This window comes from Xenopus tropicalis, chromosome 3, assembly GCF_000004195.4.
Source record: "Xenopus tropicalis strain Nigerian chromosome 3, UCB_Xtro_10.0, whole genome shotgun sequence".
Classification (NCBI taxonomy): Eukaryota; Metazoa; Chordata; class Amphibia; order Anura; family Pipidae; genus Xenopus; species Xenopus tropicalis.
In genome coordinates this window covers 122481837-122495757 of record NC_030679.2, presented here as the reverse complement: position 1 = coordinate 122495757, position 13921 = coordinate 122481837, and the positions used below count along the sequence as shown (strand labels likewise).

General features: G+C 40.1%; 1 protein-coding gene across 12 annotated transcripts in view; it reads right to left on the bottom strand.

Annotated features, from left to right (window-relative positions):
• Nucleotides 1-11376, bottom strand: part of aak1 (AP2 associated kinase 1) — a 68037-nt gene extending 56661 nt beyond the window's left edge. For 2 of the 12 annotated variants that reach the window (XM_012965974.3, XM_031897602.1), the window contains exon 1: nt 10613-11373. In XM_012965974.3, coding sequence (XP_012821428.1) covers nt 10613-10763 — 151 coding nt within the window. In that variant the 5' untranslated portion in view covers nt 10764-11373. 12 annotated transcript variants of the gene reach the window in all.
• Nucleotides 11377-13921: the final 2545 nt, after the last annotated feature.

Below are 13921 nucleotides of genomic sequence, written 5' to 3'. Positions count from 1 at the left end.
ACTGTGGGTGACTAATCTTCCCATGTGCTATTGCCCTTACATGTTTAACTTGGCCACCAAAACACCAGTTTGTCAAGCCTGGCTTCGGACATGGCAGTGTAAGACTGAACGTTAACTAAACCAGAACAAAAGGAAAAATCATTAAAAGCTGAATTATATAAATCCAGGCACCATATTCATAATTTTTAAATTCACACTAAGAAACAAATCAGAACCTTAATTTTGTACATTAAGGGCTCAAAAGTAAGCTCTCACATTTAAAGGGGTCCCGAGAGGGCTGCAACTGTTAGCAATTTAATTTCAATACAGCCAATTTAACACTTTACGAATACACATATTGACACTTAATATTTAAAATTTCTTCTTATTTTTGATAAAATATAATATATATCTTCTGCTATGTTGTACTTATTTGAGTTTGAATCTGATCTTGGATTGTTCCAAGTAATTAGTATATTTTTGCAGCCCCTAACAGTATTTGGCTGTATAAATCTACCTCCTTCTCTATGAAAGAACCAGAGCACAGGATGTGTCCAACAAGTATCCGAGTTGCTTTTTATTTTTTTGTAAAGAACTTGAGCTGGAACAGACACATATGAAATGCTATCTATCCGCCATTAATATCCATCTCTCATATCAGACTCATGCATGTCTCTCTATGGTGTACTACCCTCATTGATCACCCTCCCTTCCAATCATGACCTGTAGAATGCCCTGGCTTCTTGTAATACAAATCTGAATTAATTACCAGAAGCCCAAAATAAAGAGTAAAATATAACAGCCTAAATCTTGAGTTTGGATTTGCAAAAAAATAAGCTGCAGCTGGACCTGCCCTTACACTTTTATGCATGACCCCAAAGATAATGGGATATTTGCTGCTTCATTTACTTAGGGACCACGCCTGTACTGACATACCCACTTTCCAAATATTCTGCGTTCCTTTTTTTTTTTAATAACACTTTTTCAAGTTGCGTGTAGTTAATAAAACGATTCATGTTGCATAGTTGTATCATCTTATCGTAGTACATATGTACCATGGTATATATTAATGGGAAAATACAAGATCACTGATACAAATTTCTTTGTTTTTCTATAAGCAATGCAAATCAAATTAAAAAAAAAAAACTAAAAACAAAGAAGAAAGAAACAGAATAAATATAACCTTTATTTATTATCTGGTGATTCCGTTGGCTGGGTTATGAAAAGCAGTGATCCCCCAAACTGTGGCTCGCAAGCAACATGTTGCTCACCTCCCCCTTTAATGTTGCTCTCTTTGTTGGAAAGTTTTGGAGGCATAATGACACTAGCTCACTCTAAACAGAGCATCTTGCAGGCTGGTAGTCTACATGGAGCTACCTAATAGCCAATCACAGCACTTCTTTGGCAACACCCAACAACTTTTTTTTTAATGCTTGTATGGCTCTCCAACACTTTTTACATCTGAGTTTGGTCACAGGCTAAGACAAGGTTGGGGATCCCTGAAGTAAAGTATTCAATGCAGTATGTAACATAGTAACACAGTAAGTTACGTAGAAAAAAAGACATACATCCATCACATTCAATAATGCCTATATATAACCTACCTAACTGCTAGTTGATCCAGAGGAAGGCAAAAAACCCCATCTGAAGCCTCTCTAATTTGCTGCAGAGGGGAAAAAATTCCTTCCTGACTCCAAGATGGCAACCGGACCAGTTCCTGGATAAACTTGTACTAAGAGCTATCTCCCATAACCACTTGCAATGGAAAGAGAGTAGAAAGGAAAAGGTAACAATGTAAAAGACAGAATTTCAGACTAAATAAGAATCTTGTGCACTTGGTTGAGTAAATCGTTGCAAAAAAAGCTTTAGAGTTCAAGCCATGGTTGCTAAATTGCTTTATGTTTCTCTTTTTTATCATCAAGTATAGCAGTGAGAAAACCCATTTCTTGGATACAGTTAACCCTTGCGATAAACTTGAGGTGGCATGTTAACGTTTGTAAGTACCTTATATGCCTTCTCCCAGATTGAAACATTAGCTGACACCTTTGCAATGCATTCTCACACCTTGGACCACTCTTCAGGGGATCAAGTTGAAAATCTTTTTCCTATGACATCATGTAGGTAGGAGATAGGAGCATCCACTTTTACTGCTCTCAATTGTGTATATACCATAGATATATTAGCTCTAAAAGAAGGGATTTTCACAAAGATTATCAGAAAGGGACACTGTTTGGGTGTGTTGGTGTTCATGTTGAAAATAGTAAAATTGGGAGAGTTGAGAATAGGTTAGATATACTTCTTGTAGGAAAGACTGTTTCCTGCAGGTGAGTCCATGATTTTAGACCACACAGAGTCAAGAGATCATACAACTTAGTGATACTGGAAAACCATCACTGAAATGTTTTATGATTTAGGCCTGGGAGGAAATCAGGGTTTCTTATCAATGCTTGCAAATAACCATTGAAGGCATGTGGATCAACATGTTTTACAACATCTTCCAAAGTTGTAGATGAATTTAACAGTTGGTGATGGTATGTTTCTGCATATGAGATGCTGCAGTGCATTATAGTGAGGAAACCTGTACAGTAGGGGTCCCAAACCATTTTTTTTACCTGTGAGCCACATTCAAATGTCAAAAAAATTGGAGAGCAACACAAACACACAAAAAGTTCTGGGGGTGCCAAATATGGGCTGTGATTGGCTATTGGTAGCCCCTGTGTAGGAAGGCTGTGTTTGGCAGTACACATTCATTTTTATAACAAAAGCTTGACTACAAACCAGGAATTCAAAAATAAGCACCTGCTTTGAGGCCCCTGGGAGCAATATCCAAGGGGTTGGTGAGCAACATGTTACCCCCGAGCCACTGGTTGGGGATCACTGCTGTAGAGGATATATTGAAGCATTTTCAATATCTACCCACCTAAGGGTCCCTGGTGTACAGTGCCACTGAATGGTTTGTGCTAACCTAGCCACTCTGTAAAACCTTGAGGCCACTTTGATAGCCTGTCAGTATAAAATGTATTTAAAGTCTATGTCATTTAGGTTTCCAAATAAAATAAAGATTTTTGAATGCATCTCTGTAGGGGTCCCTTTCTAAAGTTATATGTGCTGATAAATAATGCTTTATCTTTTAGGCCAAGGGCACATGAAGCAAGTTATTTGTGATCCTCTGCCTGCATTTTGTATGTCAGCGGAGGAAAGCAGATCCACTTTTATGTACTCCTTTCTGTAGCTCCATTAACAGGCACGGCATCGGCACTTTTAGTCCATGTCCCCTAAGTGGTGTAACACTTGATCCCCAACCCAATAAAAGGTTTACAGATACCTGTATGTGTTATGTATGTAAAGAATGCCATATCAGTCATAATGTTACAAATCCAGAAATAGAACTCCAACTTTTACATTGACTGGCCTTGTAGATGGGCTTAAGGGTACATCTATAAGAGCAGGTAAGTATTTAGCCGAAAATGTCAACTATTCACAAATTTGGGAACCTAAGCAATAGAGACAAGTGAGTACAGGTATGGGGTCTGTAATACGGAATGCTTGGGACCTGGAGTTCTCCATTATTTGGATCTCCATACCTTAAGGCTATTTAACATTTAAATATGAAATAAATCCAATAGGATAGTTTTGTCACTAATATCGATTCATGCAGCTGTTACCATTAACTACAAGGTACTGTTAGACAGTTTTATTATTACAGAGAGAAAGAAAACCATTGAGAAATACAGTGCACTTAAAATGGTCTCTATGGTCTCTATGGGAGATGGCCTTTCTGTAACTGGAAGATTTCTGAATATCGGATTTCTAGGTAAAAGATACTATACCTGCAATAATAATAATAATAACTAAACTACAAATGATAGTTTAGCCCTCTGGCTATTGCTGTTTGAATGCATTACAGATTAATATCAGCTGCCCTGGCCTCAGCATTTGTGCCTACTAAAATAAATGATGGAACCTCGTCGGTATGACTGAACAATCCTATCTGAAAAGTGAAGAATATCTATTTGTATCCTGCAGTCTGAGTATCTTTCTGCCTCAGTAAATGTTCAGCATTTGTGCTTGGAATCCTAGGCCCAAATCCATCACCACGACCATCTCCATGGAAACTACACAAGCAGCATCCTGGGTACCAAAGGCCTGATGTGATGTGACTTTTTTTTCCTAATTGCTATTTTTAAACTTAGAATAACTGGGAGGTAATGAGAGATAGATTTTTTTTCCTGTATTTTATTCTTATGCTTCTATATCAAAGTGACCTGGCCTCTGCATTGATGGAGGATGCTTATGAAATATGAATAGGTCAGGTATGCATTATTATTTTAGCCAGAGAGGTACCAAACTGTAAGGTACAACACAACTATGAAAGGCAAGATGCAGGAATTCTTACGGATTCTCTACAACGTTAGGAATGGCCTCACACCTGCCGATTGACATACTGTAGTTTTGGGCATACTGGGCTCTTATGTCAGCAGGAGGCCCAAAACTGATTTTAGCAACAGGGCTGCTTTACCGCCAGGCATCCCCATAAACAAGATACACACATTTACAACTATTTTATTTTTCATAATTAACAGTGATAGCTTTTATTCTTTTGTAGCAGAATGCTTAAAGACAACCCACTTGTAACTATTTACCCATTTTGTTCATAACCATCTCTCTGCACCACCTTTTGCTACAAGCACAAATTAAAAGTTTAAATTACAAGGTGTATATAAGAGTTTACTAGCCCCAAACACTGATTTAGATGTCAGCAATGGCTGGCTAATGGCTACGGGGTTAGTTAATGAAGAAATAATAAGCTAAAGATACTCCATAAGGCCATCAGCATAACTAAATACACCTATAAAAATTACTCCCTGTAATAGAAATATACAGGGAGTAATGTATGTAAACGGATTGTAGAGGCTGCCACACAAATTTCATGACAAACAAAATCCCTCACTAAAGGCTGTATATAAGGAATGACATCACTAAACAATACTTATAAGGTTACATTTCTTAGGCTGATTATGGATTACATGGGGAATAATATACCTCCCTACTGTAATACAATAGTAGATGTCTCTTTTTATGATTAAAGACAGCACCATAGATAGTCTATTTTATATGACATTCATGACTTGTGTATTACAAGTATGGATTTCACTTGATATTGATCTATACGTGTATATATAGGTATGGGGATCCCTTACCTAGAAACCAAATATCCAGAAAGTTTTGAATTACAGAAAGGCTGTACAGGGTCCATTTTAAGCAAATAATTCTAATTTCTTTAAATGATTTCCTTTTTCACTATAATAATAAAATTGTATCTTGTATTTGCTAGTAACTCAGCTCCATACATCTATACAGGTGGCAAAATAATCCTATTGGGTCCATTTAGTTGTTTTAGTATCCTTAATGCAAACTTGTTGATTTAAATTATGGAAAACCTAAGCATTCCAGATAACAGATCCCATACCTGTATTTGTAAATGAATCTCTTTGAAGTCAGAGAGATCTATTTCAGCGCTGCGGAATATGTTGCCGCTTTATATATAAATGTTAATAATACATACTAAATTACAGATGGAAAAATTAGGTTGTTTTAGCAGTGGCACATGAAGCATGTGCAAACATCAGTGCAATATTCCACTCTCCCACAGATAAAAACTCGTGTTTATGAAAAAATCTGACAGATCTTTAAGTTTGTTGGAGATAAAACTATACCCAGATCTTCACCTCTTTGCATATTTAAAATTACACACATTAGAAGGAGCTGCCATCTTGTTTGCTTTACCAAGGCACAGACCACAGCACCTCTTGCTGATATTTGTGTCGTTTAAAATAAAGTATATTTAAAATGCCTCTGCAGAGGCAGCACAGCCCCTGCCAACGATATATTTTATAAATGTTCAAAGATGATTCTGATCACACAGCCCTTTATGCCCTTATAGTTTATGTACTATTCGTGGCAAAACAAAACAAAGGCAGAAGAAAGCAACCGCTGTGTATTTGCCCATACATGCCCCAAACAGAAGAGTAATACAACTTAGATCTGCCTAAAGTGAGTTTTACTGCAGCCTTGCCCTATACACAAAGATAAAGAATAGCTGGCCTTGTTGAGGGAAGGAATCTTTTATAAGCTAAAAGGAAATACTCAGATGTCATAAAATATAAGAGGTATGTGATTGTCACTCCTCAGCAACTGACAGGAAACACTTGTGTGTCAATGACACCAGCAGGGGACATGTTTAGGGAGTTATACCAAGTGTTACAGGGCTGCTACACCTGTAGAAACATACAACAGCACAATGTCTAAGACTTGATCATTATAGAGAGAGCAGCACAATTTTTACTGCAGATTTACAATATCCTTCCTTAGCAATGTCTTTCTGAATGTTGCTCCTGATTTATATTTCTATAATGTTTTTCTTTGTCACTAACAGGAGCCACAGAAACTGGTATGGGGTGAAAAAAACACTTTATTGCATGAATGGGACAATGTGTCTGTAATTATTGTATATTCCAGCATGGAGTGAGGAAGTGGAGCAGGAGAAGCCTGGGTATCCCATGGGCATTTTATAATGAACGATTGTATATCAGCGTCAGCCAGAGAAAAACTGCTGAGCCAGAATTTCAGAGAGAAAAAAGGGAGGGTACGAGAAAAAGAGAATGGAGCAGAAAAAACAGGTTTGAGAATGGGGCTAAAAAGAGGCAAACGTGAAGTAAGTACATACAGGGCTATGAAACATTTAATAAAGAGGAAAATGCAGAAAGCTAGGGCACGTTGAACCTTATAGCTTAAGGTGACCAGATCACTTCAAAATTCAGGGACATTGTATTTAAATTACACTGCAATCAGTTCAGACTTGCTAGTTGGATTTTCTAGATGTGTCCCTGAATTTTTTTTATGATCTGGTCGCCCTATTATAGCTGACCTAGGCAGCATACACCATCAATTCGTTCTGGGGTGTCACATTTTTGGACCACAATATGTGACAACAACTTGCTGAATCCTTATGAGGTCAGCTAATAGGTGAGATTTGGAAAAGGAAGGGGGGATTAACACTTAGTCAAAGTAAAGCAAAGTAGTAAAAACATATTACAAGTACGGGCCCCATTGTCCAGAATACTTGGGACCTGGGGTTTTCTGGATAAGGGGGTCTTTTCCTTTATTTTGATCTCAATATTTAAAATCTAAGAATCATTTAAACATTAAATAAACCCAATAGGATTGTTTTTCATCCAATAAGAATTCATTAACTAATATCTTAGTTGGGATCAAGTACAAGGTACTGTTTTATTATTACAGAGAAAAGGGAATAATTTAACCATTAAATAAACCCAATAGGGCTGTTCTGCCCCCAATAAGAGGTAATTATATCTTAGTTGGGATCAAGTACAGGTACTGTTTTATTATTACAGAGAAAAGGGAATCATTTAAACATTAAATAAACCCAATAGGATTGTTTTTCATCCAATAAGAATTCATGAACTAATATCTTAGTTGGGATCAAGTACAAGGTACTGTTTTATTATTACATAGGAAAAGGAAATCAGTTTTAAGAATCTTTATTTTTTTATTACAATGGAGTCTGTGGGAGACAGCCTTGCTTTAATTCAGAACTTTATGGATATAGGATCCCATACCTGCACTTGGTTTTCTTGAGTATGCCAACCAGGACCAGGAGTCCAATTCTTATTTAATACCAGCTACTTTCTGACCCCTTCATACCTAGACAGGTATAATAAAGCAACATCCTACAGAACTAAATAGCATTTAATTTAGAAGAGCATTGCATGGCTTTAACTATTTAACCACTTGGCATACTGCCTGTGCAAAAATTGTTGTGTGAGTTATTCCAGAAAATAGACATCATTTGCACTTGGTATTAGACAACAACATGACACAACTACCTTTGTATCTTTGCTCTAAATTCTAACACCCTTGCTCATGCACATTCTTCCATAATTTCTCTCTTGGTTCCAGCCTGTTCCATGACTCCACAATTTATGTACTCTCAATATATTGTGTATCGGTAAACCTGCTTGTACTGATCTGGAACTTTAATGCATATTAAGTATAAGCCAGTGGTGACTTCTAGAACTAATTTTTCCTATTTATAGCATTCAGAATCTTTCCCTTGCATCAGAATGATTTATCCAGGATGCAGATTGTCAGATGCGACCTTGTAATACTTGAGTAAACACTTTCTGCTCCATTAATGCAGAACTTCTGCCTCCTTCTTACCAAGTGCAATTTTTTCCAGCACCAAGTAAAGGAAGATATAGTGCAGGTGTAACAGAGCATAGGGACATGCAAAGGGTAACTTGTGCCTTTCTCACTTAAACTGCCAATTGGCATATCCATAGGTATAACAATATTATACATACTAACTAGACAGTTATTGACTAAATTGTACCAAGGGCTGATGTTACAAGCAAGCGGTTACAAACCTAAATGTCAAGAGAAAGGCAAAAAGCTTGTGCCAATTACAAATTTTAGGCTAATAATTCATATTCACTATTGCATTAGCCTGTGATGGTAGTCTCAATACTGCAATGCTTTATTTCAGAATGTGATTTTACTCCAATTTTGGTTTTACAGCTGACCAATCAGAACACTCTATAATCTCTGTGTACAGGTATGGGACCTGTTATCCAGGATGCTCGGGACCTGGGGTTTTCCAGATAAGGGATCTTTCCGTAATTTGGATTTCCAAAACTTAAATCTGCTAAAAAAATTTAAATAGTGAATAAACCCAATAGGCTTGTTTCGCCTCCAATAAGGATTCATTATATCTTAGTTGGGATCAAGTACAAGGTACTGTTTTATTATTACAGAGATAAGGGATCCCATACCAGTACAAAATTTAGAAATCCATGTCTATTATACAGGTATTGGACCACTTATCCGGAAACCCGTTATCCAGAAAGCTCCGAATTACGGAAAGCCCGTCTCCCATAGACTCCATTATAAGCAAATAATTCAGAATTTTAAAACTGGTTTCCTTTTTTTATGTAGAAATAAAACAGAACCTTGTAATTGATCCCAACTAAGATATAAATAATCCTTATTGGATGCAAAACAATCCTATTGGGTTTAAATAATGTTTTATTAATTTTTTAGTAGACTTAAGGTATGGAGATCCAAATTATGGAAAGACCCCTTATCCCTTGGTCCCGAGCATTCTGGATAATGGGTCCTATACCTGTACTGTGTGTATGAGTAAGTGTAGTGTGCAAAATCATTACAGGTTGCATATGGGTATAAACGGTTTAGTCCTGATGGTAAGCGCTATTGAGCAGGGCCATTGTTACCTTGTTTATCGGTCAATATTTCTATGTTATCTGTATGTTTAATGTATACACCCATCTATTTACAGTGATCTAGATATGTACATATACAAGCAATATTAAAGGTATAAATACAAGCACATATATTAACTATCCAGCATTTGGGCTTTCCAACCTTTCCTTCAGGAATGCAGTCCACATAACCATAACAATGACTAACCACCTGATATGAATAAATGCAACATGTATCCACTGTTAAATATGGGCTTATTCACTTTTAGTTAACAGAATGGCAATGGGAATATGTACCAACTGATAAAGTTGGGAATCACTGTGCAAGAAGCACAACAATTTCTTTAACATGATCTACAACTACATAAATAACTGCTCCTGTGCGCCCTGTCTTTTAGATTAGGTATAGGCACAGATAATAAATAACAGATATAGAATCAGATTTGTTATTTACAGATATGCTTCTATACAATAGAATCATATGACATACAATAGTAAGGAAAACAAACATGGGGATACTTGTCTCCTTTCCATCATATATCCTATGTAATAAAGCCACAGAAAGAAGTACAGGCCCGGAATATCCATTCAGTAGCCACCAAGCTGTTACCACACAAGAAACCCTTTCCCTGACAACTGAAGGCTGGCAAAGGATAAATGACAAAGTTCAGCAACAACTATAAGGCCTGGAGTTGGACGAGTCCCTCGGTGACGGCAGTCTCCATTATAATGTCTATGAAGATTTTCATTCATCCAGGTCATGGTATATCTAGTATAAATAAATTTAAAGCAACTGGACTTGTTTGGTAATCATTGAAGACGTTTCACTACTCATCCGAGCAGCTTCTTCAGTTCAACTGACTGGTATGGGAAGTCCTCAGCATATATACTCTTCCACTAATCCAATCACAATGGCACTTTGTAACTCTCCATTATAATGGCACTTTGTAACTCTCCATTATAATGTGACCCTTTTCCCTGACTAAGTTACCAACACAGCAGCAAGGGATACTGTTAGTGTACAGAAAATACCCCTGCTTGTCATGGGTGGGCATCCTGCAGACCTTCAAATATTGTTTGAACTATGCCAGGGAGTTGCCCTTCAACATCTGGAAGGACACTAGGAACCCATCCTTGGCCAATGCATAATAGTTGGGATCTTGGAGCATGAAACGTGGTAAAATGCTACTTAGGAATTATCAAGCAATAAGATGTGAATTAGAAATGGGAACAATAATAATAATAATGCACAGGGAATGGGGTTACTATTGAACTGCTCCTATCACAACGTCATTGTAGTAAAGAGAGGCTGCAGTAGAAAATATGTGTTGTACCTTCAGCCAGGACCTCATCCACGGTGACCTGATGCCTGCCAATAGTAAAGACTCTGCCGATGTAGCCAGTCCCCAGGCCGCTGGACGAGCCACCACCGACTCCAGAACCGGACCCCACCAGCTCACGCCGGGAGTCAAAAAACTTCTTCATGTTTCCGAACCCCGAAATCCTTCCAGGCGATCCAAATTGGGGCCAGTTATTTTATTCAATGGAGCTCAATGTAATAATCAATGGCACACCCACCGGCAATTGGCTCAGTGTGCAGGGAACATAGACATGCGTACATACGGACAGACCAAGTGACAGCCTTCACGCAGCCCGGGAGCGCATGATCAGCATGCTAACACCGACATGGAGGCTGGGAATGGGCAAGGGCTCAGCCATGAAACAAGCAATGGAGGGGTGACAGCAATGCTAGCAGCTAGCAAGGGCAGCCCCGCAGGGGAGCGGGAGGCAAGGCGGTGACTGGCCCCATACGGACAATTGGATATAGGGACAGAGCAGCTAATAACTGGGGCTTAACCAGGAAATGAACCTCTACAGGAAATGACTACAGATTTTCAAATTCCTGCCCCCTCCGCCCGAGTCCCTTCTGCTGCGCAGCAATACGCCTGGTTTGAGTGAAAACGAAGCAGGACAAGCCCTTCCCCTTTCCCGTGAAACCTGCCGGTTCCGTGTCAGCCCTAAGCAGTCAGTCACTCAGCATACGGATGTGGGGGGAGAGTATTAGCAAGCGCTTCTGCATGCCCTGCCGCGCTTTGCATGATGGAAGATGTAGTCTTTTGGGGCCGCTGCTTCATGAAGCATGACCGAAACAGAAACTACAACTCCCATGGGGCTTCGCGTCTAGCTCAAGCCATCTGCCTGTCCCTTCTGTAGCGTACAGTGCAGCAGTGTGTTCAATTACCTGCATCCCTGGCAGATGACCTACATAATTTTTTTTTGTTAGCAGTGACCTTTCCCATCTGCAGCGCCCTTATAGCGAAAGGAGTTTACAGTTCGACGCCGCTAATGCACATTAAATAACCAAATAACCAAAATAGAACATATATGCTACGAATGAATGACAATATGAACATCATTATCTCCTTAATAGAATGGAAGAAATAAAATATTTCTGAAAGAAAATTATCGAATTACTTGAAACTGCCTAAATAAAGTTGGCAGTAAAGATGCTTAATACACTTATTTTGGCACTACTTTTCTTGTTAATTTATGTGCACATATTTCTTAAATAAAAGACATAATACACAGAGATGCCCCAACATTTCATTTCTTTAGATAATCCGGTACTTTTTTCCTTCTTTAGTTGCTATGGGGCCCATAAATCAGGGTGCCCTCTAGATGTTATTGAGTTATATCTTTCTGGTTATCATTAGGTGGTGGGTACTTTGATAGCAGAAGAACCACTGGTTGGGCCACTCTAGTATGACCGGTTAATATCACCATCTCATACCGTGATATCTGCTATATCCCACAGCTAGGGTTGCCTCCTGGCCAATATTCACTGTCCTAGCTAATAAAATGCCAGCCAAGGCCAAGAACAACATTCCAAATTTACTGGCAATGTACTTCCTAGAGACTATTTCTCTCATTATTACTTCACTCACTACTATTGTATACCTGTTAACCCACAGCCACAGTCCCTTCCCAGAGGCTATTATCCCACTGCTACTATAGGCAACATCTCTCCCTACTATACCTGCTATCCCACAGCCACAGTCCCTTCCCAGAGGCTATTATCCCCCACTGCTACTATAGGCACCATCTCTCCCTACTATACCTGCTATCCCACAGCCACAGTCCCTTCCCAGAGGCTATTATCCCCCACTGCTACTATAGGCACCATCTCTCCCTACTATACCTGCTATCCCACAGCCACAGTCCCTTCCCAGGGGCTATTATCCCACTGCTACTATAGGCACCATCTCTCCCTACTATACCTGCTATCCCACAGCCACAGTCCCTTCCCAGAGGCTATTATCCCCACTGCTACTATAGGCACCATCTCTCCCTACTATACCTGCTATCCCACAGCCACAGTCCCTTCCCAGAGGCTATTATCCCCCACTGCTACTATAGGCACCATCTCTCCCTACTATACCTGCTATCCCACAGCCACAGTCCCTTCCCAGAGGCTATTATCCCCCACTGCTACTATAGGCACCATCTCTCCCTACTATACCTGCTATCCCACAGCCACAGTCCCTTCCCAGGGGCTATTATCCCACTGCTACTATAGGCACCATCTCTCCCTACTATACCTGCTATCCCACAGCCACAGTCCCTTCCCAGAGGCTATTATCCCCACTGCTACTATAGGCACCATCTCTCCCTACTATACCTGCTATCCCACAGCCACAGTCCCTTCCCAGAGGCTATTATCCCCACTGCTACTATAGGCACCATCTCTCCCTACTATACCTGCTATCCCACAGCCACAGTCCCTTCCCAGAGGCTATTATCCCACTGCTACTATAGGCACCATCTCTCCCTACTATACCTGCTATCCCACAGCCACAGTCCCTTCCCAGAGGCTATTATCCCCCCACTGCTACTATAGGCACCATCTCTCCCTACTATACCTGCTATCCCACAGCCACAGTGCCTTCCCAGAGGCTATTATCCCCCCCACTGCTACTATAGGCACCATCTCTCCCTACTATACCTGCTATCCCACAGCCACAGTCCCTTCCCAGAGGCTATTATCCCCCCACTGCTACTATAGGCACCATCTCTCCCTACTATACCTGCTATCCCACAGCCACAGTGCCTTCCCAGAGGCTATTATCCCCCCCACTGCTACTATAGGCACCATCTCTCCCTACTATACCTGCTATCTCACAGCCACAGTCCCTTCCCAGAGGCTATTATCCCCCCACTGCTACTATAGGCACCATCTCTCCTTACTATACCAATGATCCCACAGCCACAGTCCCTTCCCAGAGGCTATTATCCCACTGCTACTATAGGCACCATCTCTCCCTACTATACCTGCTATCCCACAGCCATAGTCCCTTCCCAGAAGCTATTATCCCACTGCTACTATAGGCACCATCTCTCCTTACTATACCTACGATCCCACAGCCACAGTCCCTTCCCAGAGGCTATTATCCCACTGCTACTATAGGCACCATCTCTCCCTACTATACCTGCTATCCCACAGCCACAGTCCCTTCCCAGAGGCTATTATCCCCCCACTGCTACTATAGGCACCATCTCTCCCTACTATACCTGCTATCCCACAGCCACAGTGCCTTCCCAGAGGCTATTATCCCCCCCTCTGCTACTATAGGCACCATCTCTCC